We start from the raw sequence: 21,785 nt of genomic DNA, 5'->3' as shown, positions 1-21,785 counted from the left end.
CCCCTACCTCCTCCGACTCCAGGCACAAGTTCGCTCCACTATCCCTGATCAGCCCTACTCTCACTCTGGCCATCCTCTTGTTCCTCACATAAGTGTAGAACGCCTTGGGATTTTCCTTAATCCTACCCGCCAAGACTTTTTCATGTCCCCTTCTAGCTCTCCCAAGTCCATTCTTCAGTTCCTTCCTGGCTACCTTGTAACCCTCTAGAGCCCTGTCTGATCCTTGCTTCCTCAACCTTAAGTAAGCTTCCTTCTTCCTCTTGACCAGCTGTTCCACATCTCTTGCCATCCAAGGTTCCTTCACCCTACCATCCCTTCCTTGCCTCATCGGGACAAACCTATCCAGCAGTCGCAGCAAGTGCTCCCTAAACAACCTCCACATTTCTGTCGTGCATTTCCCTGAGAACATCTGTTCCCAATTTATGCTCCCCAGTTCCTGCCTAATAGCATTGTAATTCCCCCTCCCCCAATTAAATATTTTCCCTTCCCGTCTGCTCCTGTCCCTCTCCATGACTATAGCAAAGGTCAGGGAGTTGTGATCACTATCACCGATAATGCTCTCCCACCGAGAGATCTGTCACCGGGCCTGGTTCGTTGCCAAGCACCAAGTCCAACATAGCCTCCCCTCTAGTCGGCCTATCTACATATTGAGTCAGGAAACCTTCCTGGACACACCTGACGAAATCTGCTCCATCCAAACTATTTGCACTAAGGAGGTTCCAATCAATATTAGGGAAGTTGAAGTCACCCATGACAACAACCCTGTTACTTCTGCACCTTTCCAAAATCTGCCTCCCAATCTGTTCCTCCGTGTCTCTGTTGCTATTGGGGGGTCTATAGAAAACTCCCAACAAAGTGACTGCTCCTTTCCTGTTTCTGACTTCCACCCATAATGACTCAGTAGACAAACCCACCTCGACGACCTCCCTTTTTGCAGCTATGATACTATCCTTGATTAGCAATGCCACTCCCCCACCTCTTTTCCCTCCCTCCCTATTCCTTTTGAAACATCTAAACCCCGGAACATCCAACATCCATTCCTGCCCCTGTGATATCCACGTCTCCGTAATGGCCACAACATCGTAGCTCCAAGTACTGATCCATGCTCTAAGTTCATCACCCTTATTCCTGACACTTCTTGCGTTAAAATAGACACACTTCAACCCATCATACTGGCTGCAACTTTGTCGTGTCAATTGTCTAACCTTCCTCACAGACTCTCTGCACTCGGTATCTGCCTGTTCAACAGCTACCCCATCCACTGATCCGTAGCTCCGGTTCCCATCTCCCTGCGAAACTAGTTTAAAACCTCCCGAAGAGCTCTAGCAAACCTCCCGCCCAGGATATTGGTGCCCCTCCAGTTCAGATGCAACCCGTCCCTCTTGTACAGGTCCCACCTTCCCCAGAAGGTATCCCAATGATCCATATATCTGAAGCCTTCCCTCCTACACCAGCTCTGTAGCCACGTGTTCAGCTGCACTCGCTCCCTGTTTCTAGCCTCACTAGCACGTGGCACCGGTATCAATCCTGAGATTACTACTCTGCTCGTCCTGCCTTTTAGCTTCCAACCTAACTCCCTATATTTAAAATATATTGTAGCTTTTGACAAAATGATATATTATTAATTTTCAGCCATACTCCAGATTATATCAAAATATTTACAAGTACCACCTCGTGTTTTCTTTATGTGGAGTTGTTTTTGGACACTTGTGTATCTACATCATATAAACTGGGAGGTAGAATTTATTTTCTGAGAAGAATTTGGTTTGAATTGAACATTAAGCTATTTACATCAAAGTATCTGGTGTAATTGGATTATAAAGGGTGACTATTTTGTTTATGGAGGATGACATGCCCATCCGAGGCCACAGAGGAAGACAGAGCATGACACTCCATTAAGGGTAGCTTTTAGCAATGTCCCAAAGATAGGAATGGTGAGTGGGTGGAGTAGAAGGGAATATAAGTTCAATTGGCTGGGTAATACAAGATAGAGAATGATGTCAGAAAATTTGAGGACCAAGTGATGTTTTTCTGAGTCTATGCATGCGAGAGAGCAGGGTAACACAACCAAGAACATATACTCAAAGCATAGCTTTAGCATTATCATTAAAAAAATCTACATCACTGCTGGATGAGAACTCAGTTTTGTCTATCTTACTTGGTTTATATTCCAACAATATTAATGTTAATAAATACAGACGACAATAATGAAATGGAAAATATGACCTGATTTCAACAAGATTAAGAAACATTGATGCTATTTACAAGACGCCAACTGTGATGAATTCTGACACTTCCTTTTTAGTTAATTTTCATAAAATAGCATCCAACGTTCCAATTGCATTGTGGACATACAGGTTGATTTCACTCGTGATTAGATGCAATTTGCAGGCAACTGACTTAGGCATAAATAACTGCACTTCTGTTTTCATGCTGCAGAAATTCGAAGCAGAGGAATGTCACACATTTTTATTCGACACACATCAAATATGCATTGGAGGTCAGCAAATGGGATTTTTAATAAATGTAATTATGTACAGACACCAATGTGATAGGAAAATTTATTGGTTGATTAAAATGGAAATTTTAAGTTAATGATATAGAAGAATGCTCTGTGTGGCTTAAAGAGGCACTACCTTTCTCACAAGGAGGAAGAAGATCTGGATTAGCTACACAGCATCTTCATTTGAATTACATTTTCAACACTTAGATACAAATTGCGTCATCATGTCAAGGGTTTGTCAAACAAAAGGTTTGCAGCTCTCTGTAAATGATTGAGGCTCACTAATAGCACCAGAACAAAATGCACTTCAAACTGGAGACCATGGACTACTAGAAGCTTTGTATTGAGAGATTGCCACTAGGACAGATGTTGTATGCACTGGCAAGAATTGTCCATGTACAACTTACAGCCTTGATCTGAAGTGTCCACACTCAACTTTACAACATACTTTGCTAACACTCATTCCAGATCTGTTTTGGTGGGTATCAAATTTAAAACATTTTGCAGATCAGACAAATTTCAGTACCAGGCTATCCTCTCTGCTGGTTGGAGTCATAACTAGCACAAAAGAAGATGGCTGCGGTTGTTGGAAGTCAATCATCTCAGCTCCAGGACATTGCTGCAGGAGTTCCTCAGAGTAGTGTCCTCAGCCCAACCATCGTCAACTGCTTCATCAATGAGCCTCCCTCCATCTTGAGGTCAGAAGTGGGGATGTTAGCTGATGATTGTACAATGTTCAGTACCATTCGTAACTCATCAGATACTGAAGCAGTCCGTGTCCATATGCAGCAAGACCTGGGCAACATTCAGGCTTGGGCTGATAAGTGGCAAGTAACGTTCGCGCCACACAAGTGTCAGGCAATGACAATCTCCAATAAAAGAGAATCTAACCATCTCCCCTTGACATTCAATGGCATTAATATCGCTGAATCTCCCACTATCAACATCCTGGGGGTTACCATTAACCAGAAACTGAACTGGATACTGTGGCTACAAAAGCAGGTCAGAGACTGTGAATTCTGTGGTGAGTAACTCACCTCCTGACTCCAAGTCATTATGGCACAAAAGGAGACAATCGAGTCCATGCTAGCTCTCTGTAGAACAATCCAGTCAGTCCTATTCGCCTGCTCTATCCCCACAGCCCTGCAAGTTTATTTCCCTCAAGAGCCCATCCAATTTCCTTTGGAAATCATCGATCGTCTCCGCTTCCACCACCCTTGGAGACAGCGAGTTCCAGGTCATTACCACTCGCTGCATAAAAAAGTTTTTTCTCACACCTCCCCTGCATCTCTTGCCCAAAATCTTAAATCTGTGTCTGGCATTCCACATACCATCAGCCTGTCCACCATCTACTGTTAAACAAGTAGATATCCATTCACCAAAATGAGGAAGCCGATGATTGTCTCTGATCCATAACTGTTCTATTGTCAATTCATAGTTCAGTCCAAATATCAGTTCCCACTCTTCCCTTCTGGGCTAACTCTTTGTCCAGAGGCAACTCCCCCACTGGGCAAAAACGCAGCCCTAAAATGCAAAACTATAATGAGCATCACCTACTCTCTATTAACACTGAAATGAGACCTGTTTAATTAAAGGGATCATTAAACAGGTCTCATTTCAGTGTTAATTTTCAATATTGTCATCTACAAGGTACTAGTCAGGACAGTGATGCAATAATCTCCACTTGCCTGAATGAATGTGGCTCCAACACGCAGGAAGCTCGACACCATCCAGGACAAAGCAGCCCGCTTGATCGGCATCCCATCTACCACCTTAAACATTCACTCCCTCCACCACTGACACACAGTGGCAGCAGTGTGCACCATATACAAGATGCACTGCAGCAACTCACCGCGCCTCCTTTGACAGCACCTTTCAAATCCGCGACCTCTACCATCTGGAAGGAAAAGGACAGCAGACGCATGGGAACACATCACCCGCACGTTCCCCTCCACGTTACACACCATCCTAACTTGGAAATATATCGCCATTCCTTCACTGTCGCTGGATCAAAATCCTGGAACTCCCTCCCTAACAGCACTGTGGGCGTACCCACACCTGTTGGACTGCAGCGGTTCAAGAAGGCAGCTCACCACCACCTTCTCAAGGGTAAATAGGGATAGGCAACAAATTCTGGCCTTGCCAGAACTGCCCACATCCCATGAAAGACTAAAAAATATTATGTCATCTGTACTAGGAGTCAATCCTTTTACAGCTATCCCGTTCATTTCTTTAAAAAAAATGTTAGTTAAAGTGAATCAAGGCGAGCAATTTTAGCAAGAAGAAATGAAACACTGCTATTTTGGGCATCCAGCATCAGTGCCAGGTACTCCCTGGCCAGTATGGTAAGGCTTGAGTAAAACTCTTCCAGTCTACCCAACAATGTGCCTCTGTTCCGAATTCAGAAGAGCAACCCTACTGCATGAGAATGAGATTTTTTTCCATTTCCTATGCCAGCCATCTTGTGGCTTCCCTGAGTGAAATTGCTAACAGTTGCAACTAGTATCAATCAATTCAGAAGTGAGTTTTGGACCGATTTGCACCACATACTGGGGCTAAGTCAATAAACAGAGGAGATTTTTGTTTCAGTGTTCAGGGCTGAATTCAAACCTGGATCCGAGAGGTGACAAGACACCCTCAACGCATTGTACAACCCAGTTGCACACCCCACCGATTCCTTTTATAAGGCAATTTATATTTAAGTTGCTCATGCACAATGTTTACTTATTTTATGACCTGGCCAATACTATAAGTTAACAGAAACCAGGGATCCCTCTAAAACTGTAAAACTTACTGCATTAGTTACATCCTTCATGCATGTTTCTGTATCTTGTATATATTGGGACTGACTTCTACATAGGTGTAGGTCATTCAGCCCCTCAGGCCTGTTCTGTCATTCAATTAGATCATGGTTGATCTGTACCTTAAATCCATTTACCTGCCTTTGCTTCATACCCCTTGATACCCTTACCTAACAGAAATCTATGTCAGTCTTAAAAAGCTTCAATTGACCCAGCATTCACAACCCTTTGCAGGGTATTTCCATTGCCCTCTGTGTGAAAAAGTGCTTCCTAATTTCAGAACATTTTTTGTTTTTATTTCAGATTTCCAGCATCCACAGTATTTGCTTTCATTTGCTTCCTAATTTCACTTGGCCTGGTTTTTTTTCCAAGATTATGTCATTACTTCTACCTGGGTACCACATACATTATGACTGAAATGGTTACTGCATAATAGGAGAGCATTTGTATTCAGTTGTGATTTATGATGGATTTTAGAGTAATAAGTTATTAGATGGTATTATGCCAAAGTTGTTGACTATAGATATTTCACTTCTGCATGCTATTGGGCTCCTCAGAGCTAGGAAATTACTTACACAATTTTATTTAAATTAAATACATTTTGCCTAGTTATAGACAAAACTGAGAAATTTAGATCAAGGAAGAAAGCTTGACTTCCCACCATCCTTGTTTTTTTTTTGCTTGAGGTGCAATGGAATGAAAACCCGACAGTTATGCAGTGTGGAACAAAGCTAATTATGTGTGATGCGCAATATGGGAGTCAAATGAACTATTTTAATGGGAAACTCATTGAAGAAAAATGATAATGTTACATTTTAAGCTCTGCTGGACCAAAAAGGGTGCGACAAAAGCTAATGAAATGAAGCAGTTCCTCAAACAGAATAAATCCAAGTAAAACAGTACAAATTTGGGTGAAACACAGCAAAGCATATTTATGTTCTGGCCAGTTTGACAGCTAGTTTTTCATTAGGATATTTTGCAACTATCAGTTTTTTTCAAAAAACTCAGGTGGAGTTACAATTGCCTGGCCTGTTATATTATCAGGAAAATCTACTTTTTTCCCACTTTTCTGTTTGACAAGGACAGTGGGAAAAGATTACCTTTCTGCTGTACTGTGTCCTGTTTTGGATATAGACTCTTGGCTGCATTTACGGCACAAATTTAATGTTGGTTATCATTTTGAACAGATGGTAAATTTGTCCAGTATAAATGTGGAGTTAAGGTATAATCTGATTCCAGAATCAAGTGCAGTCGTGCTACAAATCACTGTGATCAACTGGGCCTTACCTGACACTGTTTCACACCACCATTAAACTTATAATGCAAAGGCACTCAAATACTAGGAAGAAATAAACACATGGATGAAAATTAACTGGATCTCAACCCTCAAGCTTCTGAACTTTGGTATAAAACATCCTGAGGATCATATTTTCTGTGAATTCAGCATCAGTATGTGATAGTGCAACTAAGCCGGGCGGTAACTGAAAATGTAAGCCCAACTTCCAAATTTTTGGTGCAAAAGAGTGCTGCACTGTCGGAGGTGCTGTCTTTCGGATGAGACTTTAAAACGAGGCCCCCACTTGCCCTCTTAGGTGGGCATAAAAGAGTCCATGGCAAATTTCAAAGAAGAGCAGGAGAGTTAGCCCTGGTGGCATGGCCAATATTTATTCCTCAAGCAACATCACAAAATGGATTATTTGGTCATTATTACACTGCTGTTTGTGGGAGTTTGCTGTGTCAATTTGGCTGCTGCGTTTCCTACATTAGAACAGTGACTACACTTCAAAAGCACTTAATTGGCTTTGGGACAACCTGTGGTCATGAAAGGAGCTATATAAATGCAAATCCTTCTTTCCAGTAATTTTAATATCTAGGAGCATCTGTTGCTGTCAGAATTAATTTTGCATATAATACTGCTACAAAAACATCTTAGCAACAGTTTCAATCGTAGAGGAAATAAATAAATTAGTTCTGAAAAGGAGGTGATTATTACAGACTGCTAAGTCACATGTTTCATGTATTTAAAATGTGCTGAATGGTAGAAACACCTTAAAAAACTCAGATTTGAATCAGTAAGCTAATTACTATCCTTTGACAAAAGTAAAAATATTAATTTCTGACATAAGCTTGCTGCTGGGCAGAGGAAAAGAAAAGAAAATCTAATTTCTGACCAGCAACCACGTTTCATCTCAAACTCTAGCTGTGCTAAGCATACTGTGCTGCCTTGCATTAGCCCCTTTCTAATAAACATTGAAAGATTACACTCTCAGTGTAACTATATTAGAAGGGGTCACAGCAAGTCAGAATCATTTATGTAGTATATCTACATTGAGTGAAGTAATCACTCAGCAATTCGAAGCTCACATCCTCCCTCAGGTTGCTGACTAAATAATGATTACTAGTGGATAACATTTGTGCTTCAGTTTCTGCAATACCAGAGTGATAATGTCATATTGGGATATTACAAACTCACAATATTAATATCCTGACAAAAAGGCCAGTTTATGATAATACCCCTGGACATATACCAGTGCATGTGCTTTCCAAGTGAAAAAATATAAATCCCTAAACAAAGTATGACATTGGCAAAAGAATGGTTCCATTCATCACTGAATCTGTTTATTTTTCTAATCTTGGCGATCAGATGTTTAAAAATAATCATTGGGTAATTATATCAGGCCAAGCCTATTTATAGTCAAAAGCAGTACAGAATTATTAAAAGTGTGTGTTAAAATGTTAACTCAATATAGCTGGTATGAATGCAACATTATATTTTGACATTTTTAACAATTTGCTATTTAAAAACATAAATGCAAATATAAACCTTAAAGGAACTTCATTATCATCACTTTTAAACAGTAGTTCAAAATTGCTATCACTATGATTTTCTGTTAATTCCTCCCCCCCCCCCCCCCCCCACAAGTTATGTTTTTATTTAAACATTGTGTACTGTTGACAGCAGGAAATTAGGTTTGAGGAATTGCTGAATCTGGAATTGTCAATCAGCTAAATTATCACTATACGCTGCCATTAACCTAGGATACTACAGTTATCTAGTAATTAGAATTGTGGATGTTAATGCAATTCCCTCAGTCAGGGCACAATAACAGAGCCACAAGAGCTTTCCTCAGTGACAATCTCACTATTCAATACTTGAGAACAGGCTTTTGCAAAGGAAAAACAAAGTTAAAGTTAAAAATAAATTATAATCAGAATAGTATTAAATGAGATGTTAAAGAAAGTGCGACAAAAGAGACTCATTATTAAAATTAAGACATGGCGAGATTGCTACTCATTCAAAACCCATCCACTTGCACAGCGATAAAATCAGGTCCATGGAATTAAAAGAATGTAGTTGCACAGATGGATAGCAGGTTAGATGGCAGAAAACAAGTAGGGCAAATGGAACTTTTTTTGGATTGGTGGAATGGTTGCAGTGGTGCGCCCTAGGAATTTGTATTGAGATCTCTTTTGTTTTCCCTTATGTAAATAATGTGGATACTGGTACAAGAATTATATTGAAATGTGACAATACCACCAAATTATGGGGAATGGTAAAATGAGGAAGGAGATCAAATAAGGACAAAAATAGGTTAGAAGAGTGTACAGATAAGTGGCAGACACAATTTAAAACAAAAGAATGTAAATTGGCATATCTTAGGAAAAACACTAGAAGAACGTACAGTAAGATTCTTAAGGTAGAAGAGGAGAAATATCTAGGGACACAGATAAATAGAACTTTACAACAACAGCTTGCTTTTATATCGCACCTTAATGTAAAAAAACGTTCATAGAAGCTTTCAGTCACTCCTAGTATTTCCCTTTTTGGCTGGTGTCAACTTTTGTCTATGTGAAGCGCACTGAGACATTTTCCTACATCAAAGGCAATAAATAAGTGTATGGTTTTGTTGTTGTGAATACATTACTTCAAAGAGAAGGAAAAGGACCCAAATAGTTTAGTGTTCCTCTCGTATAATTTTCAGCTGGAGTCCTCTGAACTCTGGTTAGGATAAGAAAATGCTGACTGCTGAATGGAACATTATTTTTAATAAGTATGGAACAAAATCATTGCCATCAAGCCCTTTTCAAACTGATTTAAGCTTGTGTTCTTTCAATTCTCTACTTACTTGGTGAGATGTTTTTCAGCATCAGCACAGAGCTCTAGAAGTCCCATCAACACAGCTGACACGTCCATATAGGGTTCCCACACAGTAAAGCCACGCCCAATCAAATCAATGGCAGTTCTGCGAATTGTGCTGTGCGCTGGAAGCTTAGGGCTAGATGGCTGCAACAGGAGGAATGTCAGAGCTTTGCCTGGTAATGAAAATAGGAGAAGTTAGTATAAAAAAAAAAGTGGAAAATTATTATTACAGCTAAAATATCTGAATCTTTAACTGTAATATACTTTGTTTTAACGAGCTATAGTGTAGACTAAAATTTTCCATTTCAAACATACTGCAGAAATTTGCAATTTGGGCAGTACGCAATCTGCAGTTACAGAAGTACTTTCAAGTAAGGCTAATGTGGATATTTGGCAAGATGACTCAGCTATGAAAAGTCATAAATACCAAGGAATGTACGGACATATTATGTATCCATCTTTTTTTCCTTTATGAGTAGTTGCCATGCCAGTCAACTCTCTGTGCAAAAATATAAATATTAATTAATGAAAGCCAGCTGTGATATTTCCTTCCTCTCTCCATCCCTTTCCTGGCAGCAGAGTTTTTTCGTTCCCCATCAGGGTTCCATGGATTTGGAACAGAAAAAACAATAAAAGAACATGAACCAGGAAGCTGTGCATCACCAATGCTCAGCAAAATAGGAAAACTGAGCTCCTGCAGTTTTTTCTTTTGCTGACACTAGCAGTAACATCATTATTGCCTATCATCTGTAGAAATATAACATTTCATTGGTTCTAATCCTCATTGACTTCAGTTTTACTAGGACTCTTTGCTGCAATTTGGTTAAGTGCTGCCTTGATGTCACTTCTGGAGTTGAGTTCGTTTGTCCATATTTGGATCAAGGCTGTAACGAGGTTTGGAGTCCACTGGAGTCTGGAACCCATCGGTGACAGGTTATTGGTAAATAAGGGCTGCTTGATAGCACTGTCCATGATTGTTAATGATCTATATTAATGCTCTTATCTATATTAGTCCTCTGGGCGAAGGTGATGCTAAACAGTAGTTAGCAGATGATACAAAGATTTGTTCGACCTAGTATGAGAAACAAAACTACAATCAGATCTAAGTGTGATGGGGGAATGGGCCTGTGTCTGGAAGGTGACATTTAATGTAGATAAGTGTAAGGTTCTGCACGTGCTAATACGAAGCATATATAAAGTATGCAGGGGTCTGAACAAAGTGTGTTGAGTGGGAAAGAAGCTAGGTGTTATAGTGTATGAGTCTCGAAAAGTTCATGATTCATGCTGCGAGCCTAGTGCATAGGTGAATAAAGTACTGCGAAGTACTGCTAGCGTGATCCAGTACAAAACAATAAAACACTATAGTGTCTTCGCACAAGATCTTGGTTAGGCCTTCTCCAGTTTGAGTCTCCGCAGATAGTGGGTAATATAGAGGCCTTGAAATAGATTCAGAAGAGGACTATTAATAAGAAAAGTCCTTAGTTCTCATGATAAGCTTAGAGTGCTGGATCTTTTTAATTTAGCAAAGCATAGACTTCGGGGAAATGTGTTTGTGGCATTTAAATAATGAACGGGCAGACTGTGTCCGTGTGGATACACTATTTGAATTCGATAATTTATATTAAAAAAATGTAGGATGAATTTTCCCAACCCATTGGTGACCAGCTGCGATGTAAGAGCTGGAAAAATGGCAGGGGCCGGCATCGGGAAGAGAGGCCGACATCTTCCTGCCGCCATGCCATACTGCCAGTGCAAGAAGGTTGGCATTTGTCAGTTCCGAAGAAGGGTCACTGACCCGAAACGTTAACTCTGCTTCTCTTTCCACAGATGCTGCCAGACCTGCTGAGTGAATCCAGCATTTCTTGTTTTTGTTTCAAGAAGGTTGGTGGCTTGGCCAACTGCCAGGTGGCCAATTGAGTCACTTCAGTGACCATTTAAAGGGCATTTCTGCCTCTGTGGGCATTTTGCCTGCACTGGGAGGGCCCACTGCCAGATAGAGAGGCTGTCTAGTGAAACCTGGGAGTTTCCCAGCAGACTCTGGAGAGTTTGGGGGTGGGGAAGCCCTCCATTTTGGACACTCTGTGGCCCATGGTAGGGCTACCCCCACAGCAGCAATGACACCACTGCCACTCCATGACCCCTACCACCTCGATCGTCCCCAACCTACCTCAACTTTCTATGAGGGCATCCCACCATTAAGGTGCCCTCTCCTTGGAGCTGCAGCCTCAGTAATGCTCACTGCTAGCGGTGGCACAACTAAGGCTGCTGAACTGCCAGTCCTCTGATTGGGCCAGCAGTTCTTGGAAGCAGCCTGTTAATTGCCGCCGCTGTCAACATGCTACCCCCGGTCCCACTGCTTGCTGAAAGGGGGTCGCCTTCGCTTTTGGCTCCAGCGGCAGGACTTGCTCATGCGTGACAAAAATTCAGTCCGTAGATGCAAAATAATGTTCAAAAGGGAGGTTAATGATCTCTGGACTGATTGAATAAAAAAGGTAGGCTGGCTCATATGCCTCTTGGAACTTGTTTTAAACTGCCTTTTTGGTGGCAGAGGAATTTCCCAGAATAGCCTGGATGCCACAAAGCTCTTTTTCATGGCTCAGGATATTAATTGCCTGAGGTCATGTTATTCACCCCTCTAAGGCAGGATGCCCCGCCTCCAAGAGCTGCCAGCCAGAGGGCTGGCAGCTCTTCAGTCTCTGCAGCTGGGAACAGTGGCCACTGCTGGGACTCCAGCAGTCCCCGGACCCAGCCAGCTATGGATGCTGGAGAAGCTAAGTGGCGTTGGGGATCACCGGGGCCAATAAACCAGGCCCCGGTGAGGGGGAGGGGAAGGGGCGCTGAGGTGGGTGTTGATCACAAGGGGAGGGGGGGTCTTCGAGGTGGGGCCATTTATTTTAGCAAAATATTAAGCCTGAGGAAATTTACAGCTCAAATAACTGATCAAAAAAATTATTTATGGCATTTGAGATTGACAGTTTATTTGTTAAAATCTTGGAAAGATTTCAAAGCACAACCAAAAAAAAAGCTCCAGATGCTCTTTCCTGCTTCATAAAATCACACACACAGTATCACTGGCTTAGCATCAGTCGCCCAAACAGAAAGAAGAGTATCTTTGGGTCACAAGCTGCAGACCCTGTGGATGTAGCTATCCTTCTGCAGTGGTCAGCAAAGTGCATGAAGGGGAAGGATCTCAGGAGAGCGTCATGGCAGCTTATGCTGGTATCTATCGGAAACCTTTTGGTTATTGCTTACAGATAAGCATAGGGTGAATTACAGCCATAGCTCTCAGCATCAATCTGTGCTGGATAATTATCTGGCCACATAATGTAAGTATAGAGAGGGCCACAACTAACTACAGTTTTTGCCAAATATAGACAGGTAAAAGGTAATGGTTTAATTTTTTAAAAATTTTTTCAATAATATTTTGCATAACAGTGCCTTTTTTTAAAAACAAGTTAACATCTTTTCCCATGTTAATAGCATCTAAAACTCAAATATAAAATCCATGAATGTCAGTTTTGAAAGGAAGCAGCCAGACGAAGCAATTTTCTTTTCATGCAGAGAAAGAACATTCGTGCAAGACAGATATTCATCTTGAACTGGACGAGCAGCCTAATTAAATAACAATGAAAATAAAATAAGGAGAAGACGGTGATGCGTCAACAAAAATACATTGACATTAGTAGCTCAGGTTTCAATATTGGAACTAAACAGAGATAAATGCAGGACCACCTAGGTTTGTTTCACAAAGCAAATGTGTTTAAATAGAACATTCTATAGGCATCATAAGCAAAAACTCATCATAATTTCAAATTTAACATCCTCAAATTTCTTTGGTGAGGTGTTATTTGATCTTTTGAGAATTCAGTTATGAAAGTCAATCGTGTAGCTGGAAACATGGCTTATAAAAATTTCTAGCCTCTGAAGTATGTGCGGCATTATGGGGCCAAAATCAATCAAACGTCAAAATATTTCCCAGCTACAGTGGCAATGTAATAAAGCAGAGATTATGCTACATAATTTGTTACTCAAGTATTCTATTTTAACATTTGTTCCTTGCTCACATCCCACCAATTATGTGCGTTAACTATAAACAATAGTTAATCTCCTCTCATTCCCAGCAAAGAAAAATATGGATGGACATTCTTAGGAATGCAATGTAATGTCATCAGAACATGACTCTTGAACAGCAACAAATTTCTGTAAATAATGCTGTAAATTATGTTAAGGAAACTGATCAAAAATTATGTAGAAAAAGGGAATGGATATCCTCATTAAAATAGGAGAAAGAATTAGAACTGATAAATGCTGCATACTTTAGGTTTAACTCGAATTCCTCAATTCCTATGCATTTTATGGAACTGCATTACTTTAAAATAAATAAAATGCACATCGGGATTCTACATAGTTTGCATATTTATGATTAACTGGAAATTATATATTCTATTCAAGTAACACTGCTAAAATAGAAAAACAAATAAAAAAATACAAAAGCAAGCAGCTTAACCATGCCAATTTCAATCGAGGCACTTGCTGAGAAATAGAAAAAATGGTTAGTTAGACTAGATTTCAAGTCAGGAATCTGACTCAGAAATTCAGATACCAAGTTTTGAGAGTGAAGCTGAGTTTGAAGCATTTCTTAAACCTGAAGATTTGCATACATTGTATTTCTTGCCTGCAGCAGAGATTCTAATGGACAGTGACTGTCAGAACACGCCACGTATTCCATGCAGAAGGATCTGCACTGAAAGATTAATAATTAGGATGTAATCACTGCAAATTTACTGAGAAGTAATCTAATTTCCTTCCCCAGTCGGTATATATTAATTTTTGTATAAGGTCATTGCGATGAACATGCAGTAATAGAAGTGTTGATAGGGTCAGAAGAGGGTGGGAGAAGACTTGTATGGAGCATAAATGCTGGGATGGACTAATTGGGCTGAATGGCCTGTTTCTGTGCTGTAGATTGTAAGTAATTTTATGTAGCTCCTAACCACAACTACCCACACAGTGAATTCATCTCTTGGCTGGGCTAACAGAGTAGGAATTATATTGAGGTTTCCAAAGAAAACCAATGACAAAAAAAGAAAATTCTGGGCTATCAGTTACAGTGCCATTGGAGAAAGCCGGGCAGAGCACCTGTATATTTTTTCAGCTTAATTTGAGGTGTTGTATGTGGGTGGCGAGCAGTTAAAAAGCAGAAATTTAAAAAGTGCATGATAACATTTTTTTTTAAATGAAGCAAAACCAGCAGATGCAATTTTGGCCTAGCTTTTTTCTTTGAGGACAAGAGTGCAGCGGTTATGTTACCGGACGAATAATCCAGTGACCTGGACTAAAACATAGAAAATGAGAGTTCAAATTCCGCCTTGGCAGTTTCAGAATTTGCATTCAGTTTAAAAAATACCTGGCTTCAGTAAAAGTGACCATGAATCTGTCACATCATTGTAAAAACCCAATCACTTCACTAATGTCCTTGAGGGAAGGAAACCTGTCATCTTTACCCGGTCTAGTCTACACACATCGCCTGTCATACCCCAACATAGTTGACACAACTGTGAAATGCCTTGGGACGTTTTATGATGTCAAAAGTGTGATATAAATGCAAGTAGCTGCTGTTAAAAAATATTACAAACTGTTTTATAAATCTGTAAATTTAGTCTTCTTGTGTTGTAAATGTTGTGATCCAATTTCACTGGGTCACAATAGGGTTACAACAGGTAGCTGCAGCATTCTGTGCTAAAAAGGAAAAAAAAAACAAAGAACAAAGAACAGTACAGCACAGGAACAGGCCATTCGGCCCTCCAAGCCTGCGCCGATCTTGATGCCTGCCTAAACTAAAGCCTTCTACACTTACGGGGTCTGAATCCCTCTATTCCCATCCGATTCATGTATTTGTCAAGATGCTTCTTAAACGTCGCTGTCATACCTGCTTCTACCACCTCCCCCAGGAGCAAGTTCCAGGCACTCACCACCATCTGTGTAAAACACTTGCCTCGCACATCCCCTCTAAACTTTGCCCCTCATGCCTTAAACCTATGTCCCCTAGTAACTGACCCTTCCACCCTGGGAAAAAGCTTCTGACTATCCACTCTGTCCATGCCACTCATAACTTTGCAAACCTCTGTCATGTCACCCCTCCACCTCCGTCGTTCCAGTGAAAACAATCTGAGTTTATCCAACCTCTCCTCATAGCTAATACCCTCCAGACCAGGCAACATCCTGGTAAATCTCTTCTGTACCCTCTCCAAAGCCTCAACATCCTTCTGGTAGTGTGGCGACCAGAATTGTACGCAATATTCCAAGTGTGGCCTAACTAAGATTCTGTACAGCTGCAGCATGACTTGCCAATTTTTATACTCTATGCCCCGACCGATGAAGGCAAGCATGCCGTATGCCTTCTTGACTACCTTATCCACCTGCGTTGCCACTTTCAGTGATCTGTGGACCTGTACGCCCAGATCTCTCTGCCTGTCAATACGTCTAAGGGTTCTGCCATTTACTGCATACTTCCCACCTGTATTAGATATTCCAAAATGCATTACCTCACATTTGTCCGGATTAAACTCCATCTGCCATTTCTCCGCCCAAGTCTCGAACCGATCTACCTTTGTGTCGGCCGCAAACTTACTAATCAGACCAGCTACATTTTCCTCCTACAAACAGCAAAGGAACCAACACTGATCCATGAACAACACCACTAGTCACATCCCTCCATTCAGAAAATCACCCTTCCACTGCTACCCTCTGTCTTCTATGACCGAGCCAGTTCTGTATCCATCTTGCCAGCTCACCTCTGATCCCGTGTGACTTCACCTTTTGTACCAGTCTGCCATGAGGGACCTTATCAAAGGCTTTACTGAAGTCCATGTAGACAACATCCACTGCCCTTCCTTCATCAATCATCTTCGTCACTTGCTCAAAAAACTCAATCAAGCTAGTGAGACACGACTTCCCCTTCACAAATCCATGCTGCCTCTCGCTAATAAGTCCATTTGTTTCCAAATGGGAGTAAAGCCTGTCCCGAAGAATCCTCTCCAATAATATCCCTACCACTGACGTAAATCTTACCGGCCTGTAATTTCCTGGATTATCCTTGCTACCCTTCTTAAACAAAGGAACAACATTGGCTATTCTCCAGTCCTCTGGGACCTCACCTGTAGCCAATGAGGATGCAAAGATTTCCGTCAAGGCCCCAGCAATTTCCTCCCTTGCCTCCCTCAGTATTCTGGGGTAGATCCCATCAGGCCCTGGGGACTTATCTACCTTAATGTTTTTCAGGACGCCCAACACCACCTCCTTTTTGATATCGACATGACCCAGACTATCTATACTCCCTTCCCTAGACTCATCATCCACCAAGTCCAAACACTTTTAAGATTCAAGTTCCATTGCTGCTTTTAAAAAAAAACTTTGTCTCAAATAAGTACTAAGAAAATGTATGTTTAAAAAAGAAAATGAAATAGGAGTAACCTTAATGCCGTACACCACTAAGTGATTTGATGCGGGTTTCACCCTTGATTCCACAAGTTAGCAATCTGGCTGAGAAAGTGGTAATAAAAATACTTTCCAAAGACCATTACAAAACTGCCATGAATAAAACATAGAAATTTGCAAAATTCTTCTCATTTTAGATATCTGCTACAGAAAACATTTTACAACAACTTGCATGTACAGTAAATTCTGGACAGACACCTGCAAAAACTGAACTCTTACTGACAGTCCCAAATAACTTAGGTTATAATAAACACAAACTGCCCCTTGAAATCACAAATGCTCACAAATTACGAACTACGGACAGTTCAAATCGGAGGGCAACAAGCACCAGATACAGAGATAAGTGTGAGACAGCAACAGGTGAAAACAAAAGACTTTTATTTAATGGAGAATCCATTGCAGCAGGGAATGAATGCTTTCATCGTTTTATCCCAGGGATAGAGGGGTATCTCTGCCACTATAGATGCTGGGTAAAGAACTCCATATTCCACCCTGTGACATCACTCGACCAGCACCAAAGAGAGACAATGCCTTGTTGGGAGGGGAATGGAGAGTCAGGAATGATGAGTGTTGGCATTCAGGAAGGTGTCTGATATGAGGATGCTCTCAGCATTTGGGGATCTCTGAAATTGGTGGGGGGAAGCCCCCTGAAATTGGAGGACAGGGTTGGTCTCTGCAGTCTGGTAAGTTGTTGGGGTAGGGGGGGGGGTCTCTCTATGTCAATTGACACCTCCAGTAAACAGAGAACCCTCTGGTGGAAGCCCAAAATCTTGTGATTTATCTCACTTCCAGTATCACTTATGGGAGTTGATATTGCAGCTACTGTATTCAGAAACCGACTGGATCTGTTTTGTTGCCAACCACTTCGAGTCTCAGGCTTGTTCAAATCTAATCGCATTCAAGAATAATCTCCAAGACCTAAATTAATTAACACTTTCAAATACAATAACCAAAAAGCAAAAGATATAAACTCTATTGCACTGTCAAGCTTTCGCATTATGATACAACAAAATAATCCTAATAGACGTGGATGAGATTTTTTTTTGTACAGACACAAAGTAAATACAACAAAACACAATTTGTCCAATTCTGTTGTCATAATTTGAAATTTACAGAGAACAAGTTACGTAACTGGTAAATGATAAAGCACATATTTTATTAGTGGGTGAAAATAATGAATATTCAACGAATGTTAAAGTCCGTGACGTGTTGTGTAAGAGCAGAAATCTACACCTGTTTCAATCTGGACAGATCTTAAACCTTTACAGGATGAGAAAATGAGGCTTTCTCTGATAGCAAAACAATTGTAGTTTAATTTTTCTCCATCTTATACATGAAGGGGTCAGAACAAACAGTCCTCATTCTGCTGCTGATTTCTGAGAACAGACATCTTTGTTTAAGCTTTGACTTGGCTTAAATGAACGAATTAATATTGACAAAACATCAACTAAGCTAATGATTGTTAGTTAAGGCAATAAACATGTCACATTACAGTCAGCACAGTAAAGAGGTAATTAGCTCTGGAAAAGCTCTGCTGATTGGAGCTGTTGAGATCCTTTGCTCTTAACCTTTGAGCCCATTATCTGGCACAGGACATACAGCAGCTATGCTAATCTGAATTCACAGTTGACAGCTTGGTTGAAGATAGTGTGTATTCATCAGTATTCAGTTAGTATTAGTTTAGACCACAAGTGTGAATTTTAAGCTAATTCGATCAAAAATTAAAACACGTTTTATTAAAAGCATACATTCCAGCATGAATTATACCATAACCAACAAGTCACATATGATATTTACCCACTGCAAGATTAGTTACTCATAGCTAAAGCCATGAATTTCAAAACTCTTCTGCCCAATGTATAAGACAGATAAGCAAAATTAAGTTTATATAAAAATGACCTACACAGTTACAGAATGAAAGATTCAGTAGGCTGCAAAAGACAAAGGTTGCATTTCAATGGTGAACAACCTGTAATATCCTTTCTGAATTTACTCTACTCAGGATTTTTTGCACACAAGTATAATAATTCCAGCCTTTATCTTACTGATCCTTATTAAGTTCTCCCTACTACAAATGTAGCTGTAGCTTGTAGCTGTGCAAATATTTTCTTTGTTACAGTGGCATAGTAATACCGTTCTTTCTCATGAAATGCAATCTGTCTTTTGATTTGAGATGCTGAAAGTAATGCATGAGTGAATCAGCCAGCCTCACAGATGCAAATATAAATTGTAGTTCAAAAGGAATTAATAGTTATCATCCATTTGTCATGAATTAACCCTTTAATGGATATGGACTGCAAAATCATCATTTGGTAAATTGGCAAGCAAAAATAAAAAGTAGCTTTCAATTTAGCATAGAGGATAAAACAAAGGTTGGAGGAGTACAAGGAAAAAAAGAGAGGCTGAGGTAGCATAGAGTCATTTATGGCACAGGAGGTGGCTATTCAGCCCGAGTCCATGCTGGTTCTCTGTACAGCAATCCAGTCAGTCCCATTTCCCACTCTACCCGGTGACCTGCAAGTTTATTTCCCTCAAGTACTCATCCAATTTCCTTTTGAAATCTTTGATTGTCTCCGCTTCCATCACCCTCGTAGGCAGCATGTTTCAGGTCATTACCACTCGCTGTGTAAAAAAGTTCTTCCTCACAAATCTTAAATTTGTGTCCTCTGGTCCTTGTACCATCAGCTATTGGGAATAGTTTTTCTTTGTCTACCTTATCTAAATCTGTTATAATATTGTCTACCTCTATCAAATCTCCCTTCAATCTCCTTTGCTCCAAGGCGAACAACCCCAGCTTCTCTAACCTAACCTTGTAGCTAAAATCCCTTATCCCTGCAACCATTCTGGTAAATCTCCTCTGCATCGTCTCAGGAACCCTCACATCTTTCCTCAAGTGTGGTGACCAGAACTGGTCTAACCAGAGATTTATAAAGGTTCAGCATAACTTCCCTGCTTTCATACTCAATGCCTCCATTTATGAAGCCCAAGATCCCATGTGCTTTGCTAACCACTCTCTCAATATGTCCCACCACCTTTAAAGATCGATGCACATGAACCCTCAGGTCCCTCTGTTCCTGTGCACTCTTTAGAACTGTGCCATTTAGTCTATATTGCCTCTCCCTATCCCTTCTGCCAAAATGCCTCATCTCACACTTCTCAGTATTAAATTTCAACTGCCACTTATCTGCCCACCTATCTATATCCTATTGCAGGCAATTGGTATTATTCTCACTGTTTGCCACAGTGCTTTTGGTAAGGCACAAACTACAAAGGTGGAACTCCAACAGTTTATCAATGTCACCTCAACCCTGAGATGTATAACTGACTATATATACTACAGTGTATACAAATGGAGGTCATAGGATGGCACGATTAATTTCAGTATGTCTCTACTTTGCCAACTGCAAGTATCTTGATGACTTCTAGCTCCTACAAATGAATCCCATAACGGCAACCCAAAGTAATGTCAGAACTGCATTATTGGATTTTTTTCTGCTGTCAACTTCCATCTCCATAATAACACACAATTCCACTCCTGCCTCAGCCAATTTGCTGCTGGAACCCTCATCCACTTTTGTTACTTCCAGACTTGACTATTCCCATGCCTCCAATCTTCTATCCTCGGTGCACTTCAGCTCATCCAAAATTGTGCTGCCCGTATCCTAACTCCCACCTAGACTCTTTCACCCATCACTCCTACATTGGAACCTAAACTGGTTCCAGTTCAACACTTCACATTTAAAATTCTCATCCCCATGTTCAAATCTCTCCAATGGCCTCACCCTTTCCTATCTTTGTGACCTCCTTCAGCAATACAATCCTCTGGGAAATCTGCATTCCTGACCTCTAGCTTCTTGTGCACACCTTTTCTCCATCTACTTGGCTTGACACATCCTGCCAAGAGGCAGGCACAGATCCTGCTCCCATACCACCAATCCCCCACAAAATTTGCCAATGATACCAAACTTGGAGGAGTGGCAAACAGTGAGGATGGTACAAATTGCCTGCAATAGGACATAGATAGGCAAGCAGAATGGGCAGACAAATATGGAATTTAAAAGAGAAGTGTAAGGTGATGCATTTTGGCAGAAGGATTGGGTGAGGCAATATAGAGTTAATGGTGCAGTTCTAAAGAGTTTGCAGGAACAGAGGGACCTGGGGGTGCATGTACATCAATCTTTCATGGTGGAAGTACATATTGAGAGAGTGGTTAGCAAAGCATACGGGATCTTGGGCTTCATAAATAGGGGCATTGAGTACACAAGTACAAAAGTTATGCTGAACCTTTATAAAGCTCTGGTTAAGCCCCAACTGGAGTATTGCATCCAGTTTTGGTCACCACAGTTTAGGAAGGATATGAGGGTCCTTGAGAGGGTGCAGAGGAGATTTATCAGAATGGTTCCAGGGATGAGGGATTTTAATTACAAGGTTAGGCTGGAAAAGCTGGAGTTGTTCCCATCCACCAATTGTACAAGGACTAGGGAACACAGATTGAAGGTTTTGGGTGAGAGATGCAGAGGGAATGTGAGGAAAAATTGTTTTACACAGTGCGTGGTAATGACCTGGAACTTGCTGCCCACAAGGGTGGTGGAAGTGGAAACAATCAATGATTTCAAAAGGAAGTTTAATGGGCACTTGAAATAAATAAATTTGCAGGGCTATGAGGATTGAGCGGGGGAGTGGGACTGACTGGATAGCTCTGCGGATAGCCGGTATGAACTCAATGGACTGACAGCCCTTCTTCTGTGCCATATATGACTCTACCTGATGTCCTTTGGCCCACCATTGGTGGCTGTGTCTTCATCTATCTTGGCCCTAAACTATGGAAGTCTCCCCTAAATCT

At 40.9% G+C, this 21,785-nt stretch overlaps 1 protein-coding gene across 7 annotated transcripts in view; it reads right to left on the bottom strand.

Annotated features, from left to right (window-relative positions):
* Positions 1 to 21,785, bottom strand: part of LOC137369594 (WD repeat-containing protein 7) — a 928,502-nt gene that overhangs the window by 282,975 nt on the left and 623,742 nt on the right. For all 7 annotated transcript variants that reach the window (XM_068030905.1, XM_068030929.1, XM_068030912.1 and 4 more), the window contains one exon: positions 9,432 to 9,618. In XM_068030905.1, the coding sequence (XP_067887006.1) occupies positions 9,432 to 9,618 (187 nt within the window). The remainder of the gene's footprint in view (positions 1 to 9,431; positions 9,619 to 21,785) is intronic.

This window comes from Heterodontus francisci, chromosome 1 (assembly GCF_036365525.1).
Source record: "Heterodontus francisci isolate sHetFra1 chromosome 1, sHetFra1.hap1, whole genome shotgun sequence".
NCBI lineage: Eukaryota > Metazoa > Chordata > Chondrichthyes > Heterodontiformes > Heterodontidae > Heterodontus > Heterodontus francisci.
This window is presented reverse-complemented; position numbering and strand designations above follow the sequence as displayed.